The 19,934-nt window shown below is 39.7% G+C and overlaps 3 protein-coding genes and 1 pseudogene across 3 annotated transcripts; 2 read left to right on the top strand and 2 right to left on the bottom strand.

Annotated features, from left to right (window-relative positions):
* Nucleotides 1-2,881: 2,881 nt before the first annotated feature.
* Nucleotides 2,882-3,843, top strand: LOC144632784 (histamine H2 receptor-like). Its single transcript, XM_078491509.1, has one exon. The coding sequence runs from the start codon at nt 2,882-2,884 to the stop codon at nt 3,815-3,817; it is 936 nt and encodes a 311-aa protein (XP_078347635.1). The 3' UTR covers nt 3,818-3,843.
* A 4,351-nt stretch (nt 3,844-8,194) lies between these two features.
* LOC144632156 (adenosine receptor A2a-like) lies at nt 8,195-9,324 on the top strand. The gene has a single exon (XM_078490756.1). The coding sequence runs from the start codon at nt 8,392-8,394 to the stop codon at nt 9,322-9,324; it is 933 nt and encodes a 310-aa protein (XP_078346882.1). The 5' UTR covers nt 8,195-8,391.
* A 2,888-nt stretch (nt 9,325-12,212) lies between these two features.
* On the bottom strand, nt 12,213-15,408 carry LOC144632154 (uncharacterized; annotated as a pseudogene).
* Nucleotides 15,409-18,262: 2,854 nt separating this feature from the next.
* Nucleotides 18,263-19,168, bottom strand: LOC144633032 (adenosine receptor A2b-like). The gene has a single exon (XM_078491804.1). The coding sequence runs from the start codon at nt 19,166-19,168 to the stop codon at nt 18,263-18,265; it is 906 nt and encodes a 301-aa protein (XP_078347930.1).
* Nucleotides 19,169-19,934: the final 766 nt, after the last annotated feature.

Raw genomic sequence — 19,934 nt, 5'->3', positions numbered from 1 at the left:
TTTTTAAAGACAAAACTGCTCAGGTCTTTCCAAAGACAACAGAGTTGAAGAATTGACAGATGATAGAATAAGACTTTTAATTAAACCATTAGCACGTCAATAGCTGTCAATATGCTTGCGTAATTATTAGGTTAATCACCGCAATAGCGCAATAGATGTAATACTAAGCAATTATTGGATGAGGTTGAGCATGATATCGTGAATTATCAAAACCGAGGTCTGTGTTATCTGCCTCAGCCATAACACAGACACGAGGTTTGATAATTCAAGATATCATGCAAAAACCGAATTCAATAATTGTTTTATTATACGTTTTCAAACAATTTGCAAACGAAGACTGCCATCACTTTTTTCTAGCGCCGGCGTAAAACTTCGTCAGAACATTGGCCAAAGCAGTTTTATCTTGTGGTTCCTCCAGGTTCTTCTCCCTCAAATAATCATTCAGAATCTTTACACTTGTTTTTGTTGTTCTCTTGGTGTTTTTAGAATCTTTGTTTTCGATCAAAACTTTCAATTCCTCTTCGGAAACGGAGGCGAATCGCTCAGCCATATTTTCAAAAGTTTGACAGCACTTCACGGACGAGGGGCTTGGAAACTAGGCGAACTTTTAACTTGACATGATAACCCAATATCTGCTGCAGATATTGGGTTATCATGTCAAGTTCACGTGCTACTGTATATTGACTGAATGCTCTCGACCAATCACATGTTTCAAAGTAATTCTAATGTATAATAAATTAAAATAGATGTAATACATTAAAAATAGAAACATCCTGCGTAACACCATGATGATATGTTTCTAACATTAACTAGCGCACATTTCGAGTTAAACTATTGAATATATTCATTCTTAGGTTGATTACTAAAACGATTGCGGAATTTACTCCTTTAATCAATTTAGAAGATTTCTAGTGTTTTGTTACGCGAGTGTTCGTGAACATTTGTCGATAAAGAGTGGAATAAAATAAATGAAGCCGGTGGCATGCACGGAAACTTCACGTAAAGCCAACATCGATCGACTCACTGGAAAGTTTCCGTTTGAAAGCATTGTCGTTCAAAATGTTACACAGACTGACAGACTTTCTAAGCTCTTTTTTAAAGCTTGTTAAATTGTCACATGATGACCATAGTCATAAACAAAGGAATCATCCAGGGCTCGATCTTTCCGCTGGGAAATCGGTTTTTGCTTGGAAATAATTTGTGCTCTTTGCTTAAAAGAACGAAACTACTTAGGTTTTACAAAGACGGACGGGGAGTGAAGTAGAATAAAATTGAATAAGAATTACAGAAAGCATTTCTCGGAAATTTTGTTATAGCTAAAAATAAACGTCTGTCAAATAAGGTTTCTAGTTCCCCTTTCCCTTGTCATGGATAAACAGTGAGGCAACAAATCCAACGAAAATTAATTCAAATTACACGTTCTTTATTTGAAAAGATAATAAATAACACTAGGCCGACCAGCTGGATCACTTTAGCTTAAGTAATTAACTATAAAAGTTATCAGAAATACTCGGCATAGGAAGGTAGTAATATATTTTGTAAAATTCATTAACTATTCATGCGGGTGCAAACCAATCCCAGTACCATATTCAGATCACATGTACACAACTGTAAACCCCAATACAAATCAAACAATAGATTTAACTTTTGATACAAACTCCTGCTCAGCTAATTATTATTCATTAACTTTAGATACAGATCTGTATTGATTCGCATAGCAATACTTTGCATTCGATTTATTGTTTTCATTTCACAAGTAGAATAAAATATTCGCGTCCGATCTGTATGGCCGTTTACAATGGCGAGCCGATCTCCCGCTCATATTTTATCTACTACATAAAACTCGCTCTTCAAGCTGCGTTTCACACAAAATATGTAGTTATTAAGGTGATTCCACTGAAAAAGAAGGAGTATTTAAAATTTTCTAAAACTTGGCCCAGGTTACAATTATGTTACGAGCATTACAAAAATGAAATAAAAACAGGGGTTACCGCGCTAGTTTTTGTGCAAAATGGATGGCCATTATAGTAAATATACGACCCGCGAGGTACATATTAGGAACCCTAGTAATCCGAATTGGGAACTATCGCTTCTAGAAAAAAATCATTGCTTGCATTAATATATTAGACTAGTTCAACAAAATAGACTTTGATCTAATTATAAACTATTCTTATTGATCTGGAATTAAGATAAAGAAAGAAATTAAAGATTTTGCTTCGTGCGCACCTAAACAACACTACCTAAAAACGTGTTTTTACGGCATTCAAATAAAAATATCTCAATGTAGAATTTTAAACTTTTCTTTAAAGTGCAATATATTGTTGTCAATCGTATGACATTTAAATTAATGCATTAAAAATGTGGGTCACCATACTCGTAAAAAAATTCAATATTTGGCAACTCACACCATCATTAATTCACATGATAACTCACTCAGTGTAACTCACCGCGTTGGCGGACCCCGAATTACTTCCTGAAAAGCACCCGGAATTCACTTGAACAATACGTTTCTGCCAGCAAAACTCCCAGCTACACTTAGCAGTGGATCTCTGTCGTTTTTTTTAGTCCCGCTCGCCTCACGCACATGGAACAACAGTTTGCAGGTGCACCATCGATTAGCATACTTAGTGACTTTTTTCACTTGACTCTGAATATAACTTCCGCTCAGGTTGTCGAAACGCCAATCACCTACGACAGTTCTTTTCAGAACTACTGATACTCTTGTTTTCAAACCTGTTACTATGTAAACACTCCTGTAAATGTCGGAACAACCTTGGTTTCCTGAGAATCTTTACTATAGTATATAAAGGTCTGAAGGCTCATAGAAAGCAAACTGATTACGTGATACGCTCGGTGCGCTAAAGAACCTTGAGTCGATATTATGAAGAAATCATTTTGTGAAGCGTTGCTGCAGTACTACCCAAGAGTATCAGAATATGAAGATCTCCACTCGACGTTCATCACAATTTGTGTCTTCAACAGTTTTCTATGCTATACCGCTATCATGTTGAACATTGTAACAATCCACGCGATGAGAAAAGCTTCGTCGTTGCCAAAGACTTTAAAAACATTGCTTCTGAGTCTTGCTGTTTCTGATGTTGGTGTTGGTTTATTGGTTCAACCTTTTTTTACCTCACTTATGGTCAAAGGTTTACAACAAAGCGATCCTGGCTGTACCACTTACAAGGCTTTTGACATCATTACGAATTTCTTTCTCACAGCTTCGTTCTCTGGTGTTGTGGCTGTAAGTGTAGACAGGTTCTTAGCTATTCATCTTCATCTCAGATATCAGGAACTTGTGACTCACAAGCGTGTTGTTGCTGAGGTGATCTCAATATGGGTGTTTAGTGTATTTCTTTCTTTTTTAATGGTGTGGGTGCCGACCGATATTAAGGCCCTTATTGTATACATTCTTGGATTTGGTTTTGTCGTTGTTACATCATTGGTTTACATCAGGATTTATTTAGCGGTACGACGCCACAAGTATGATATTCAGGCCCTGCAAATACAACAAGTAGCACAGTCGACCAAGGAAACGGCACATTTTGCTAGCCTCGTTAAATCTGCTGTCAGTATATTTTACGTATATCTCGTGTTTTTGCTTTGTTATTTGCCTTACTTTATCTCATTGGCTGCCACTGAAATCAACGGCCCGAGTATCACTTTGAAGAAATTTATCTTTTTCGCAGGCACTCTTGGATTTCTTAATTCATCCTTGAACCCTGTAATTTACTGTTGGAAGATGAGACACATTCGACACGCTATCATGGACATACTGCGGAACATGTCTTGGCTCAGAAATCGAGCATCACACTAATCGCAGGACTGGCCATGCTATGCTAGGATTCTTCTCATTCAGTGTTTTCGTTTCTGATAAAAACCTGTATATACTGAGTAAGGGTCGCGAGCAGTCATGAGCTGCCTGAGGACAAACGAAAGCGTTTTCAAACTAAGTAAAATATACTGAGGAAATATATATGCCAGGAAGGGATCTTTATAGCTTAGTGATTTCTTGAACCGACTTAGTTCAGTGACATTTTTGCGATTCGAAAAAAAAAAAGACATTTAGAGTGAATTTATTCCATATACCAGAGGAACGAGAACATGTACTTTTACCTTTTTTAAATAAAAAAAATGTTAACTCGAGGTGTTATTTATTGTCTTGTGAAAGCTGACAGGGGAAAGGGGAACTAGAAACCCCCGGTAAAAACCTTGTTTGACAAAAGTTGGCATCTTTTACATCGATTAGCATATAAAACGCTTTTTGGCAAAATTTCCAAGAAATGCTTTCTGTAAACAAGTCTTACATAGAATTAATATAACATGAAGACGAGCTTAAAAGGACTGTGTCACGAATTTTAGCTAAATTTATGTATAGGCATGGAAAATGACCATCAAATTCGTTGAAATATAAAAATAACCCATTAAATCAGTGGGGGTAAATTTCAATGACATACCAAATAGGAACTTGAAACCTTGTTTGACAAAAGTTGGCATGTTTTAAATCGATTAGCATATAAAACGCTTTTTGGCAAAATTTCCAAGAAATGCTTTCTGTAAACAAGTCTTACATAGAATTAATATTTTCGAGCAATCATCTTTGAACCCTGTAATTTACTGTTGGAAAATGAGACATATTCGACACGCTATCATGGACATACTGCGGAACAAGTCTTGGTTCAGAAATCGTATATCACACTTTTTCGCCGTAGGGCCGGCAATGCTTTGCCAGAATTCTCCACTGTCATTCTTGATAAACGTCTTATATATTTACATATGTAATCTCTGATTACATGAAGACGAGCTTAAAGGGACTGTGTCACGGATTTTAGCTACATTTATATATCTGTCCTGATTTAAGAAAACAATGCCCCCAGAACTGCCAGGGGCCACTCACTCTCTTAGCCCTCCCCTCCCTTCCTCCTGTGGGTTTGAGAGAGCCCAGGGGCACTACTAGGAAGCCTTCCCATGCCCGGTCACAGCTGAGCTCTCAGAGGCCTCAAGGCTACTGAGCCCAGCCCTCAGAAAACCAAAAGCCGGGAGCAGTACTGGCCATATTTCAAAGCAAAGTCTTCGCGGAAACAAGCCAAAAAGCTGACTTTAGCCAACCCCCCAGCCGGAATGCAATTCAACAGCTGACCCAGGGCTCCTTAGGGTTGTTAGGTCAGGACCCAGGCTACCTGCCCACGGGGTCGTTGACGCTTCCCCTCTCAAATTTCTCGGACCGCAATGGCTTGAAGGCCGACTACGTCGACCTTCAAGCACGGATCCCGGAGTCCACGTTTTGTCAACTCCAGACAGATATAGGCATGGGAAATGACCATCAAGCTCGTTGAAATATAAAAATAACCTCTTAAAACAGTGGAGGAAAATTTCAATGACACGCCAAATACAAATGAAGGTACGGGTAGCAAAAAGCGACGAAGATTGAAAGGGATTGAGATATGGGTTTTGAAATATTGTTGTCTTGTAGCTTTAAATTATAACGCCCGGGAGACACATTTGGCTGCAGTGAAGCCATGGTTTTGTCATTGTTTAGATCCATAGAAGTACCAATCTCGAGCCCAGAGTCCGTCGGTCAGCGGTATGGGACGGACTCTGGGAAACTGTAATTGACCAAATCAATTTCAGGTCGATTTCAGGTAAGAAACTTGGTTTTCCGGTTTTTATTGTTCATGCTCTTAGGTCTAAGCGGAAGTAAATTTCCCAGAACGGAAGTAAATCGAGAAAGTTAAACTATTTCCAACACACTATTGACGGAATTGGTATTTATCGAAGTAACAATAATATTCCGCAAGAAAGAAGAATAATGAGTTAACTACAAAGCATCTGGCGCTTTAATTTTTTGAGCATTCTGCTATATTTGTTTGAAATGAAAGCCTTCAGCCTGGTTTTCACTAGCGACGCAAGCACAAGCGCAAGCACAAACGCAAGCATAACAGCTCTTATTTCATCGTGAAAACGGCTTCGACGCAAGCATAAGCACAAGCGCAAGCAGAAGCACAAGGATCAAAATTTTTCCTTTTCTTGTGCTTGCGCTTGTGCTTGCGTTCGTGTGAAAACGAAACATCGCATAAGCACAAGAAAATTGTTTACGTCTGCCGGTGTCTATCCAATTAAAACACTCGTTCCAGCATTTGAACAAAGTCGCAGTGGCCGCGGTTGATTTTGATAAACGTTTTTCGAGATTGTTCGGAGCGTGGACAAAAAAAACAAAAAGGCACAAGCGCGGACTCTAGTAGCGAAATAAATGGAGATGAATGCTTTCTTTAAAAATATCTATAACCCAAATGTTTCGTTTTTCTCCTTTATAAGTCGCTCTCGCTTTCTTCGTCACAAGAGTAGAGGAGACAACAACACTCGATGTCTGAGAGTTTCTGCCGCAATATTTGCCGACAGAACGGAGTCGAGAACGGAGCCTTCTAACTTGTAAACATCATATTCTTATGCTAATGTGCTTATGTCGACGTTCGTTTTCACTTGGCATGAACTACTTATGCTTGCGTTTGTGCTTGCGCTTGTGCTTGCGTCGCTAGTGAAAACCAGGCTTGACAGCGCATCTTTAACGCAATTTTCATAAAAACGGCTTTCCAGAATAGATTGCATGTTTTCAAGCAAGCAATTTTTTTTCTTGACGAATAGCGGTAATATTAATTAGCACGTTTAAGGCCACACCGGTCAACGCTACACTATTCAATAGGTTTAATGAGCAGCACAGCGACTCTGCACGTGCACGCTCGTGCACGTGCGTGATAATTTTTTATACATTTTTTTTCCTTCGGCAAAACAACAGCGCTTTATGCTCAAATTCTGCGTTGCATTGCCGTAAGTTATTACTTGGAATCGAACAATGTCTTCGATATTTAGTTTTTCAGCCGAAACGGAGAAATGATTGAAAACAGTAGTTCTAGCGAGATTTGTAAGTCAAGTATAAATTGAGTTTTCAATCGACCTTGTCCTTTGTGTCGCCAATCTGTGTCGCCGTCATTGTTGCTTTTAAACTCCGTTCAGAAAAGCCGTTTGAAAGAAGTCTTTTTTTTATTCATGGTATCTTTTGAGTTCAATGAGAAGGGTAGAATTAGAAAGTACTTCATTTATGTAGCGCCATTCCACAAGTCTTAAGGTGTTTTACAAAGAAAAGCCGAAATTAAGTTGATACTTCAAACATCTGGCCATCGAAAGGAAAAAAAAATGCTTTTTCAGGGTTTCCGGTTTGGTTAACTTCTGGGGATGATTTTTAGACTTCCTGATGGATTTCTATTGTTCTGTGAATGACCAAATACATTTCAGTTTCCCAGAGTGTGTCCCGGCGACCCTACCGCTGACCAACCGCTGACGGACCAAGGAGCCGGGGGACACTCTGGGCTCGAGATTGTAGAAGTACTTTCTTTGCAAACATTAACTTTCATAGGAAGTATTGGGCAAACTTAATAAACTTAACTTAACGTAGGCGTGACACAGTCCCTTTAAGACTATTTGAAACAAAACGTCAGATAACTTGAATGCAATACTGAAAAAAGATTATTAAAACAGCATTGACATAGCTTTTCTGAAATGAATGTCTAACTGCGTTGTTTGTCTGCGTTGCAGACAAACAATTCCAAATTCCTAGTTTTCCAGCTCCCTTTGTTCCAGGCTCCCGCATCCCAAGAACTCCATTCAATATGGCGGACGCTACCGGGAATGGTTTGCGAGAGTTTACGACGGATTTATCTTTATAAGAAAAAGGGCGACCGGAATACTCACAAGAATCCGTTGCATTTATCCTTAATTGTGTCGGTGCACTACCCTCTATCATTTATCAGTTTACTACTAATGTTTTGGCCAAACATCAGTTAACTACTATTTTTTGGGCCAATTGTCAGTTAACTGTTAACCCCATTAGCACCCTCTTATTCCTTTGTGTATGAGCATCACAGTCATCACGTGATAATTAAACAACGTGCAAAGAAGATTTAAGAAATTCGGTCTCGGTGAAAATTTTTGAATGACAACTCTCAGTGCTTTCCAAACAAACTTGAGTCGTCCCGATATCATGTTGGCTTTACGTGAAGCTTCCTGCGCTAGCAGTTTTCATTAAGTCTTGTTTTGACAGTTATTGACGGGCTCCTGGTTTTACATTTTAACTTTATTCTATTCCATGCTGTTCTGTAGTTTCGTCCCTTTCGCTGACTCGACAAACATTATTTCTTGACAAACATCCAGAATACTGGAATACCTTTATACTGACTTCGTTAACTGAGAATCGTCGCTTTAGTAGGTAGAAGAATCATTTTTGCCAAAGAGAACCGCCCAGGAGCTACGTGGGGCCCAGAAAGAAAACTTTCTTAGCTTCGTACCTCAGTTTATAGGACAAACGCTTTATGTCTTAGGGAAACCTGCGTCATTATCATGAATGAGTCATCTTGTGAATTGATGCTGCAGTACTACCCCGAAATCTACGATGTTGAAGACCTTCATTCAACTTCCGTCGCTAATTGTGTCTTCAACAATTTTTTATCCTATACCACAATCATGTTGAACATTGTAACAATTTACACGATAAGAAAAACTTCGTCGTTGCCTAAGACTTTAAAAACATTGCTCCTGAGTCTTGCTGTTTCTGATGTTGGTGTTGCTTTATTGGCTCAACCGCTATATATTTCACTTCTGGTCAAGTGGATACAAACAAGCACGGCAAGCTGTAGCATCCATGAAGTTTTTTTCCTCGTTGGGCATTTGTTTTCTGCAGCTTCGTTCTTTGGTGTTGTGGCTGTAAGTGTAGACAGGTTCTTAGCTATTCATCTTCATCTCAGATATCAGGAACTTGTGACTCACAAGCGTGTTGTTGCTGTGGTGATCTCAATATGGGTGTTAAGTGTATTTCTTTCTCTAATGCCGTGGTGGGCTCCGCGTGACATTCTTACTTTATTTACAGGCATTTTAATGGTTGTTGGTCTCGTTTTTACGATAATGCTCTACATAAGGATTTATTTAGCCGTCCGACGCCACAAGAATCAGGTTCAGGCCCTCCAAGTACAACAAGTAGCACAGACTGACGAAAAAGCAAATTTTGCGAGCCTCATTAAATCTGTAGTCGGTATATTTTACGTTTATCTCGTGTTTTTGCTTTGTTATTTGCCACACTTTATCAGCTTGGCCGCCCTTAAAAACCTAGGGCCGAGTATCACTTTGAAAAGATTTTTTCTTTTCTCCTTGACGCTCGTGTTTCTTAATTCATCTTTGAACCCTGTAATTTACTGTTGGAAGATGAGACACATTCGACACGCTATCATGGACATACTGCGGAACATGTCTTGGATCAGAAATCGTGCATCACTCTAATCGCAGGGCCGGTGATCAGTGCTATGTCTGGATTCCACGCATTTGGAGTTGCTGTTGCTAATAAACGCCTTTTGTATATAACAGAGACCGCGAATTGTGTGAACATGTGTTGCATGAGGACAAACGAGAGCGTGTTAAAACTGAGTAATATAGAACTGAAAAATATATCTATATACAAGAAAGGAATTTTTATAGCTTAGTGATTTCTTAAACACTTAGTTTAGTGACATTTTTGTGATTCTGAAAAAATAAAAATAACAGACATATTCCACATACCAAAGGAACGAGAACTTGTACTTTTATCTTTTTTAAATAAGAACGTTTTATTTGTAGATTTACTTTCTTTTCAAAGAAAGAACGTGGAAGTTAAAAGTGCGGAGCTTGCACGCGTTGGATTTGTTGTTCACTGTTTAGCTATGACAGGGGAAAGGGGAACTAGAAACCTTTGTTGACAGATGTTTATACAAATTGATTGTCAGTGGGTTGCAGATGGTCTTATTGAAAGTCTTCTTCAATTCTCATTCAATTTTATTCTTCTCCATTCTCAGTCTGTCATGGAAATACCTATTAGTAAGCAGTTTTTGTCTTCTCAGCAAAGAGCACATATTATTTCTAAGCAAATACCGAGTTTCCAGCGGAAAGAACGAGTCCTGGATAATTTTTTTGTTTATGTGACATTTAAACAAGCTTCAAAAAGAGCTAAGAAAATCTGTCACGGCGTAACATTTCGAGAGACAATGCTTTCAAACGGAAACTTGAGTCAAACGTTGGCTTGAGTCAAATATTGGCTTTACGTGAAGTTTCCGCGCTTGCCACCGGCTTCATTTATTTTATTTTTCCGCTCTTTATATCGACAAATGTTCACGAATACTCGAGTAACAAAGAAATAGACTGAGTTTTCTAAATTGATTAAAGGAGGAACTAGACGTTTGCAGGTTAACAAGCCATTAACATTTAAAAACTCTTTCTGTTAATTCCGCAATCGTTTAGTAATCAACCTAAGAATTAAAACATTCAAAAGTTTTATTCAAAATGTTCGCAAGTAAATGTTAGAAACATCATGGTGTTACGCAGGGTGTTTCTATTTTGAATGTATTGCATCTATTGCGCAGCACAGTTTAAAGGGGATTTCCACTGACGCGTAATTTTTTACGTGCGTTAACGTGCGTGAAAAAAATTTAGAGACAATGTATGAACGACTTGCGTACATGTTTACGCAAATCGTTCATACATTGTCTCTAAATTTTTTCACGCACGTAATGGTGGAAATAGTGGAAATCCACCATTAGTCTAGATTAACCTAAGAATTACGCCAGCCGTTTTTATTAAGTTTTGGTGTATTGACAGCTATTGAAGTGCTGATGGTTTAATTAAACGTTTATTCTAATGTCTGTCAATTGTTCAACTCGATGTCTTTGTAAAGATTTAAACAGTTTTGTCTTTTAAAACAATGACAAAACGTAATTTGGTACGGGCTCAACGTTCGCGAAAAACGTTGCGAATTACTTCCTGAAAACACCCAGAATTTACTTGAGCAATACGTTTCTGCCGGCAAAACACCCAGCTACACTTAGCAGTGGATCTCTCCCAGTGTTTCAGTAGCGCACGCTACACGGCGTATGAAACTTGAAACAGTCTGCTGATGCACCATCGATTAGCAAACTAAGCAAGTTGTTTTACTTGACTCTGAAGATAACTTCCGCTCAGGTTGTCGAAACGTCAGTCACCAACAACAGTTTTTTTTTTCAGAATCGGATTTTCAGAACTACTTTCACCCGGACTATAACACTATACGAACTACTGATGCTCTTGTTTTCAAACCATTTACTACGTAAACACTCCTGTAAATGTCGGAACAACCTTGGTTTCCTGAGAATCATTACTATAGTATGTAAAGGTCTGAAGGCTCATAGAAAACAAACTGATTAGCTTTGTAAATCAATTTTTATGTGATACGCTCAGTGCGCTAAAGAAACCTCGAGTTGATATCATGAAGAAATCATTTTGTATAGTATTGCTACGGTACTTCACAGGCCCGTAGGGAGGAGGGTGCGACGGGTGCGTCCGCACCCCCCCCCCCCCCCCTCACGAGCCTTGGAAGTCCACTCATTGTGAAAAAATTATCAAATTAAATAAACAAAGGTAGATGATATCTCTATACTTAGAATATTTACATTCAATATGGTCCTTTGGGTTGAAGGTCCACCATTTGTAAATTTGCATGGTATATTTTGGACCAAATTCTGTGATTCTAGGTTAATTTAAACAATAAACTCTACCTAAAGTCCTTTATAGTTGAACCGTTCGAAGTTCAATTAACATTCGCGAGAGAGGAGAATGGTACTTGTTGTAGTCCATAGCCAGCTGGTTGCTCGGTATCATCCGGGGGAATAATCTTACTGGTAATTTTTAGGAAGGTATAGTAGTAACAGTTCGGAAAATGCCTGATAGCAACTCATCGGTGGAAGTTTGTGGAGAGGATGCTCTTTGAAAGTTTCTTTTCAGCATGAAAACGAGGGTGAGCCATAATCGCAGAAAAATGGATTAAAAAAGCTAAGAAATAATCCTGAACGCTGTATGTTAATTTCAACTTATCTACTTCTTCAAAACATCACGTGAACTGACACGTGATTTACAAAAGAGAACGAATTTAATTACTTATTTGGCAGTTTCTTAAAAAACATTCCTTTTTTACACATCTTTTAGCTTTGTAGACAATTTTCATTACAAAAATATTTTTGTCAATCAAGTTGGGAAAGTTATAAACAGTTTGAAGTCACAGCCTCGGTCGACAAACCAAATTACGATTGTTTTAATAATCGTCGTCACTGTCAAATTCCTGCGCTTCCTCTAGGGTGCTCTCTTCCTCTTCAACAGATGGCTGGTTTTCACAGTTGTGCAGTCTGCACGTCTGTACACTTCATTCCATTTGCCACGCAAACGCATCGAGTAGAAGAACAGTGTTTCATGCAGTTGCACGACAAAAGCTCGAGGATTACCTCTGGGGCTGGCTTTCCGGCCATCCAGTCGACTACTAGCTGTTCCACGCCTTCATCTCTCTCAATTTTCCAGCCCCTCCCAATAGGGCTTGGTACTTGTGGATCCGGAAGAAGGCATCGTTTCCATATCGCAGCCTGGTAATTAGCTCTCTGAGAGTGCTTTGCCAGACAATCCCTACATGACGGAAGCTGATGACTCTCTATTTCTCCCCGTTTCGCACAGAATAGCTGATATCTAAGCTCATTGACTGTTGTGGTGGTTGTTTTCGAAGCATAGAGCTTGCAAGTCACAGCCTCCAACCTTTTGAACAGGTCTGATGAGAAATCCCACTCCTCTCCTACCTCAGTGAAGGTTTCACGGGTCTGTTTGTCACTTACCACTAGATTCAGTGCTTGTGCTTTTCCTCTTCCAGCAAAGGTACTTACTGAATCACATCCAGTATATTAAAGCGTGCATTCCAGTTACCGCCTTGCAAACATCTCGGCCGCAAACGTTAGCAACTCTATAAATAAAAAAATAATAATAATACATAATATTTTAAGAGGAGGCCTCCAATCACCTAGGGGTGGTTTTCAGGAGGGTCCTCTAAAAAAATAAATGTTTAACCTTAAAATACATTAAAATCTAAAATATAATAAAAAGATAAGACCTATGCGGTACGCTAACTAAGATTAAAATTAAGAACAAGAATTAAAATACTACTAACTAAGGTTAAAAATGATTTAATAAAAACTGTTTCTGTTTGTATTTAAAAATAGTTTTCGGCATCAGTTTCTTTAAAACACTAGGTAGTGTGGCCCAGTCATTAATGGCTTTATAAAATGTTTTGCATTTTCCCCATTCCGTTCTTGGCCTACTGACTTTGGGCATGTAGCCATTTCGGGTATTATAACCGTGTTGTTGGTTCATGGTGGATCTGAAAACACCGAAATGTTCGGGGATGCCACCTTTCATTGCATCTTGCACAACACAACACCGATGACCGAACCGCCTCGCATTTAAAGACACCCACCGCTGATGACATTTTCGACTTGACGATCTTCTTCGCAAAACGATTTTGAAAATATTGTAATTGTGTCATCTGTGTTGCAAGACCAGGCTGGTCAATATCAGATATCAGGTCAGACAATATCTGCGTAATCTAGGTGTGGTAGGACAAGGCCATTAAAATATATGCCATGAGACTTTTCTGATCCAGCATATGATAGATTCGATTAAAGACTGACAGGCGATGTCCTAATTTTTGTAAGAGGCTATTGACGTGCATTTTCCATTTCCATCTCTCATCCAATAATACGCCTAGATACTTGAAAGACGAAACACGATTTATTTGCCCTTCATCAGTAGAAAACTGGAAGTCGTTAAACAGAGACAACATTGTCTTGCTACCCGAAAGCATCAGTTTAGTCTTCTTCACGTTAAGCGTTAACTTTTGTTGGTGTACCAGTCGGAGATTAGGGTGAAGTCATGTCGAAGGGTATCATTAAGCTCTTGGGGTGTCGACGCAGCAGCTATTAAAACAGCATCATCCGCATACAGTAGGAGTTCACTCTTCGTTACAGCAGCTGACAAGCTGTTAATGTAAACATTAAATAGAAGCGGGCCTAGGATACTTCCTTGTGGCACACCTAGGTCAATAGGGCAAGTCTCTGATACCTCCCCGTTTATACACAAAAAAAGCTAATAAGCTGGAGACCTTCAGTATCGTAACCTCTGTTGACATCGATGATCTTTGTGCGGTTTCTGCTTCCACATTTGATAAACAGAGATGACGCAATTTCGCTAGCAACTGCAACTGACATAATGAATACGTCCGTGTCTTCCGAACAGATCATGACTGAGGTGTAGCCTTCTTTGCTAGCGTGCGATGCATGCAGAAGCAATCGACCGGCTGCCTCCTCTTGCTTGCACTGTAAGGCTTGTACCTCTTCGCTGGCTTGGGAGGTTATTTTGAAGCACAATGACTCAGTCGTCACATACAGCTCTTTGTCGTTAAGCTTCTGTCTAAACTTCTCTGCCTTCCATTCACGAACGATAAAACTAATCAGAGCCCTTTTGTTGTTAACATTTGCCAGGAAACTTCGCCACTGTCTAACTATCTGAGCACTAGTAATATTCTGGAGGAGATTCCCACTTTATTCGCCTCGTAAAGATCTCTCGCTGTTCTTGATTGACATTTCTTGGTATGTGTCAAATACTATATATATTTGCTTGCACTGTGCACCCTCTCTCAGCGCCATATTCAGAACTGCATCGGCAACATCTCCAAAAGACAAGTGGTCAGCATTCACTTTCTGCACCAAGCTCATTTCATCGATAATGGCAGCAGCGTTACTTGGAATCTGTTCAGCTTGTTGCACATTCTTCTGAAGCAAAGTTGCCAAAGCAGCCTTGTTGGTCTTTCGAAGGAAACCATCAGGGGTAGCTAAAGCCCAGGGCAACGGTCCCAGAGGATGTGAAAGAATGTCGTCCATCTGCAGATTTCTTCCCTGTGCCATTACAACGATCCTGCCGAAAAGAGACCTATCAGCCTTGAGTGCAACTGTTTTACCACCAGAGGCGATTTGCTTCTTTTAACTCAGGTTACGATACTGAAGGTCTCCAGCTTATTAGCTTTTAAGGGGTCGTGAAACTTCTGTGGAACTTTCTCTGGGCGCTCTTCTTTAAACGTTTTGTAGCATTTCTTGCCGATTTCTTGCGCTTTCATCAGGTCTGTTGTGATCTCCTTCGGAGCCGCCTTCGCTGTCGAGATGCTGACGAGATCCTGGTTCCCAGAGAAGGGATTGGTCCAGCCTCTGATTAGTTCAACCACCGCAGAAACAGCTTGTTCATCCTTTGTAATACGCGATCGCTGGAAGTCTGTGTGCTTTAAATTTTGCTCACGTAATTAACCTTATCATACGCAAAGCACCACGGGATCATCATCCGGATGGTTGTTAGATAAAGATCCCAGTTGCCCTCACGTAAGGCACGCAAAAGGCCAAGTACCACCCCTTTCACCAAATCCACGAAGGTCATCCAAAAAGACGACAATTCTCCATTGTTACAGGGTAGTTTCTCGAGAAACTCTCTCCACACGATCATGACAAATGTTAACAAGCGACTCTGGAGAATCTCTTCAGCCACTTCCTGCCTCAGATCACCTGCCACATTACTTATCCGCTCCAACAACAGATTGACAATAGTTAGGAGCTTAGGTCACTACTCTTCAGCCACTTCATGAATTCCTCCCACGCAAGGCGCGTCAGACCTTCATATACATACTTATGGACTCTCACAGCTCGGTTGTAATGTTTGCCATCGAGGACGCCATTAACTGACCCCTCCGACACATCCTTCAATCCTCATCGCCACACTGCTTTCCGAGAATTGAAAACATGTTTCAAATTGTATGAAAGGTACCCATCCTCAGGATAATTTGAGAAAAACATTCTTCCTTGTAACAAATTTCAGCTGCATTGGCAAACAAAGCCTGGTCAATGACCACTACGATTGCATTTAAGCACAGCTTTCTTCTTATCTCCTCGGACTGGTTTAAGATTTCAAACACAGTTGTTAAGTCGCTAGCAGGGGCATTTAGTGGACGACATCTTGCGATACAGGCTCTTGATCCCTTGTCTTGATGTTAAACCCTGTCCAGCTGGGTATCTGTTGATGGCTAGTATCAGCCTGTCTGCTTAGGATCCAGAGCATGTTTTTGTTGCTAGCTTGCTTCGCTGCATCGTTAACATTGCTTGCATGGTCGTCTTTAGTAATAAGTGGATGGGGACCCGCTCGGCTTCCAGCAACATAGACAGGCAATTCGGCTTGCTTTGCGAGGGTCAGTGTTCTTTGCTTCGATCTAGCAACAGATGGAGGCTTGACAGGCGGTGGGTCAGGTCCAAACACTCTTGGTTGAACTGCTATCCCATTAACACGATGGGATGTACCATGACCAGAAAGCGTTTCCTCGAGTCTTTCTATATTATCCCACGCAATAGTTGTGAAGACATTTGGTTTGATGGAAGAAGGAAGCAACACTCTCTCGTTCAGGCCTTGCGCTAACTTTGGCAAGCATAGAGCTGTATCATTTTCCTCCATTTGGCTGTATGAGATACAATGCCCAAATCGATTAAGGGTCTTGATGATCTCAGTGTTTCCAGTTTAATGCTTTTGGTGGTTTGTACTGGCCACATGTTACAGCATAAATCAAGTCTTGGCCGAAAGACTCTACAAGGGAAACAACTCTCTGCGGCGGATTCTCATTTTCAGGGTTTTGAGTCATAACTCCAACAAGAAATCAATGTAATTGCGTTGGAATTTTCACTTTGCTGCCCTCTGTGTCAGCGGGATGGCATGGCCAAGGCGTTGCTTTCATTTCAATTAGATAATTGCTATTCATCTTCATCTCAGATATCAGGAACTTGTGACAAGCGTGTTGTTGCTGTAGTGATCTTAATATGGGTGTTTAGTGTATTTCTTTCTCTAATGCTGTGGTGGGCTACCCTCGATATTCGCTCCCAATTTGATGGCATTTTAATAGTTGTTGGTCTCGCTCTAATTACATCAAGATTTATTCAGCCGTGCGACGCCACAAGAATCAGATTCAGGCCCTGCAAGTACAACAAGTAGCACAGACTGAAGAAATGACAAATTTTGCTATAATCGTTAAATCTGCAGTCGGTATATTCTACGTATTTCTCGTGTTTTTGGCTTGTTATTTGCCATACTTTATCAGCTTGGCCTCCCTTAAAAAACTAGGCCCGAGTATCGCTTTGAAGAGATTTTTTCTATTTTCCTTCACGCTCGTATTTCTTAATTCATCTTTGAACCCTGTAATTTACTGTTGGAAAATGAGACACATTCGATACGCTATCATGGACATACTGCGGAACATGTCTTGGATCAGAAATTGCGCAAAACACAGGACCGGCCATGCTCACCTTCGGAGTTGCTGTTGCTAATTAACAATTTCCATACTGATAACAAGGACCGCTCTGAGCTCGGGCTGAAGCGGAAATAAGAGCGTCTTTTAAAAAACTGGGTGTTAAAATACTGAAGAAACATAAATACGAGGAAGGAATTTTTATAGGTGAGCTTGATTTCTAAAGCACTGAGTTCAGTAGCATTTTTGACGGATCCCGAAGAAAAATAATATCAGACGTCCAACATTCGCTCGGTATTAGTTTCCATTGGCACTGTTCTTGGTCTTCTTCTTACAACACTGGTTTACATCAGAATTTATTTGGTCGTAAGACGGCACAGGAATCAGATTCAGGCCCTGCAAATGGCACAGAATGGCAAAATGGCAAATTTTGCTGGGAGATATTCATTTTAGTAAAGCTATGTCGATTCTATTTGTATCCTTTTTCAGTATTGTATTTATTATATAAACTGCAGTGGTATACAGGTATAGCGAGTGGTAGCAAATTAATAAAAATGGTATCACACATGGGTGGATAAAAATGATATCCACACATGTGTGATATCACGAATCAGCTCGAAGATTTTGCATGTTTCAATGCTTAATGAGCCAAAGTTTATCGAAACATCTTTGGATCTTTCTCGGCAGTCTTCGGTTATCTTCGAAAATTTTTCGGAGAAGTTCGGAAATGTTCGGAAACATTTTTACGACGTTCGGGCAACATTTTGAAAACTTTCGGATATTTTCGGAAAATCGTCAAAAACGTCATTATTAGAAGGTTAAGATAATACACAGAATAATACATGGTTGCTTGGAGGTATGAAATTAATCTTTTCGTGTTCAAATCGATATCTCACTCGTTTGCTGCGTTCACTCGTGAGCTATCCTTAAGCTCGTCCTCATGTTATCGGAGGCGGCCTTTCTTATATATGTAAGTATATACGACGTTTTTCAAGAATGACAACACTGAATGTGGAGAATTCTGGCACAGCATGGCCGGCTCTACGACCTCCCCCCTTCCCCCGGGCTCTACGATTAATGTGATGCGCGATTTCTGAGCCAAGAAATGTTCCGCAGTATGTCCATGATTGCGTGCCGAATGTGTCTCATCTTCCAACAGTAAATTACAGGGTTTAAAGATGAATTAAGATATATAAGAGTCAACGAGAAAAGCAAAACTCTCTTCAAAGCGATACTTGGGTCGTAGTTTGCAAGGGCTGCCCAATAGATAATGGTAAGCAAATAACAAACGTAAAACGTACAGACTGCAGATTTTATGAGGCCAGCAAAATTTGCCATTTCGCCATTCTGTGCCATTTTCAGGGCCTGAATCTGATTCCTGTGCCGTCTTACGACCAAATAAATTCTGATGTAAACCAGTGTTGTAAGAAGAAGACCAAGAACAGTACCAATGGAAACTAATACCGAGCGAATGTTGGACGGTACCCACAACGGCATCGAAGAATATAATGCACTTAACACCCATATTGAAATCACCACAGCAACAACACGCTTGTGAGTCACAAGTTCCTGATATCTGAGATGAAAGTGAACAGCTAAGAACCTGTCTACACTTATAGCCACAACACCAAAGAACGAAGCTAAACTAAAGAACAGCCCAATGACGAAGAAAACCTTATAGGTGCTACAGCTGGGAAGGCTTTGTTGTAACCACGAGATCAGAAGTGAGATGTAAAATGGTTGAACCAATAAACCAACACCAACATCAGAAACTGCAAGACTCAGGGGCAATGTTTTTAAAGTTTTCGGCAACGACGAAGTTTTTCCTATAACATGGATTGTTACAATGTTCAACATGATGGCGACATAGGATAACAAATTGTTAAAGACACAATTAGCAATGTAAGTTGAATGAAGGTCTTCAGCATCGGAGATTTCGGGGTAGTACTGCAGCATCAATTTACAAGATGACTTATTCATGATATCGACTCACTCAGGTTTCTTTCAGGCAGCAAGTGCTTGTCATATAAATTTACTTAGGAAGCTGAAGCTAAGATGGTTCCAGGGCGTCAGGAAGTACTTAGTAAAACGATTCTTCTACCTACTAAAGCGATGATCCTCAACAGTTCCTCAGTTAACGAAATCAGTAAAGTATTTCAGTATTCTAGATGTTCGCTAAGGGAAAAAATTACGCTCTTTGTCAGGGAATCGAAAAAAACGAAACTAGAGAACGAAAAAAAAATGAATTAAATTAAAAAATAATACCACGAGCACTTCAAAACTGTCAAAACCCAGACTGGTTGCGTCATTCTCATTTTTATTAAACAATCGAGGGAGGTATCAGAAAAGGTTTTTATATATATGTTAATGGCAAGTAAACTTGGAAACGTCGGTCAAACAAGGTTATAACTCCCGAACATTTGAGGTATGAGAGAGGGAAAAACGCAATAAATGAATAAAAACTGAAGTTAAAATGTAGCCAGTGGAAAGTTAAAAACGTCACGTGAAGCCAGATGCTGTCGATAGACTCAACATGTTTCTTTGGAAAGCACTTAGAATTGTCATTGAAATTGTTTAATAAAAACAAACATTATTAGCTCTTCGTTGCAGTTTGTTAAATTATTACGTGATGAAGGTGATCATTGTACACTGAGGAATAGATTTAAAATTCAAGGCACGTTCTTTCCCTCGTTTGTTGTTGTTGCCGGAAATTCGTTATTTGCTTAAAAGTGATTTGTGCTCTTTG

The sequence above is a fragment of the Oculina patagonica genome, chromosome 12 (genome assembly GCF_052425735.1).
Source record: "Oculina patagonica isolate OP01 chromosome 12, crgOcupat, whole genome shotgun sequence".
Lineage (NCBI taxonomy): Eukaryota > Metazoa > Cnidaria > Anthozoa > Scleractinia > Oculinidae > Oculina > Oculina patagonica.
The sequence above is the reverse complement of the archived record's forward strand: the minus strand, read 5'-3'. Positions and strand labels throughout refer to the sequence as shown.

What these genes read in the sequence shown, in the direction of transcription:
- LOC144633032 (XM_078491804.1), bottom strand. Translation starts at nt 19,168, where the DNA reads ATGAATAAGTCATCTTGTAAATTGATGCTGCAGTACTACCCCGAAATC.
- LOC144632156 (XM_078490756.1), top strand. Translation starts at nt 8,392, where the DNA reads ATGAATGAGTCATCTTGTGAATTGATGCTGCAGTACTACCCCGAAATC.
- LOC144632784 (XM_078491509.1), top strand. Translation starts at nt 2,882, where the DNA reads ATGAAGAAATCATTTTGTGAAGCGTTGCTGCAGTACTACCCAAGAGTA.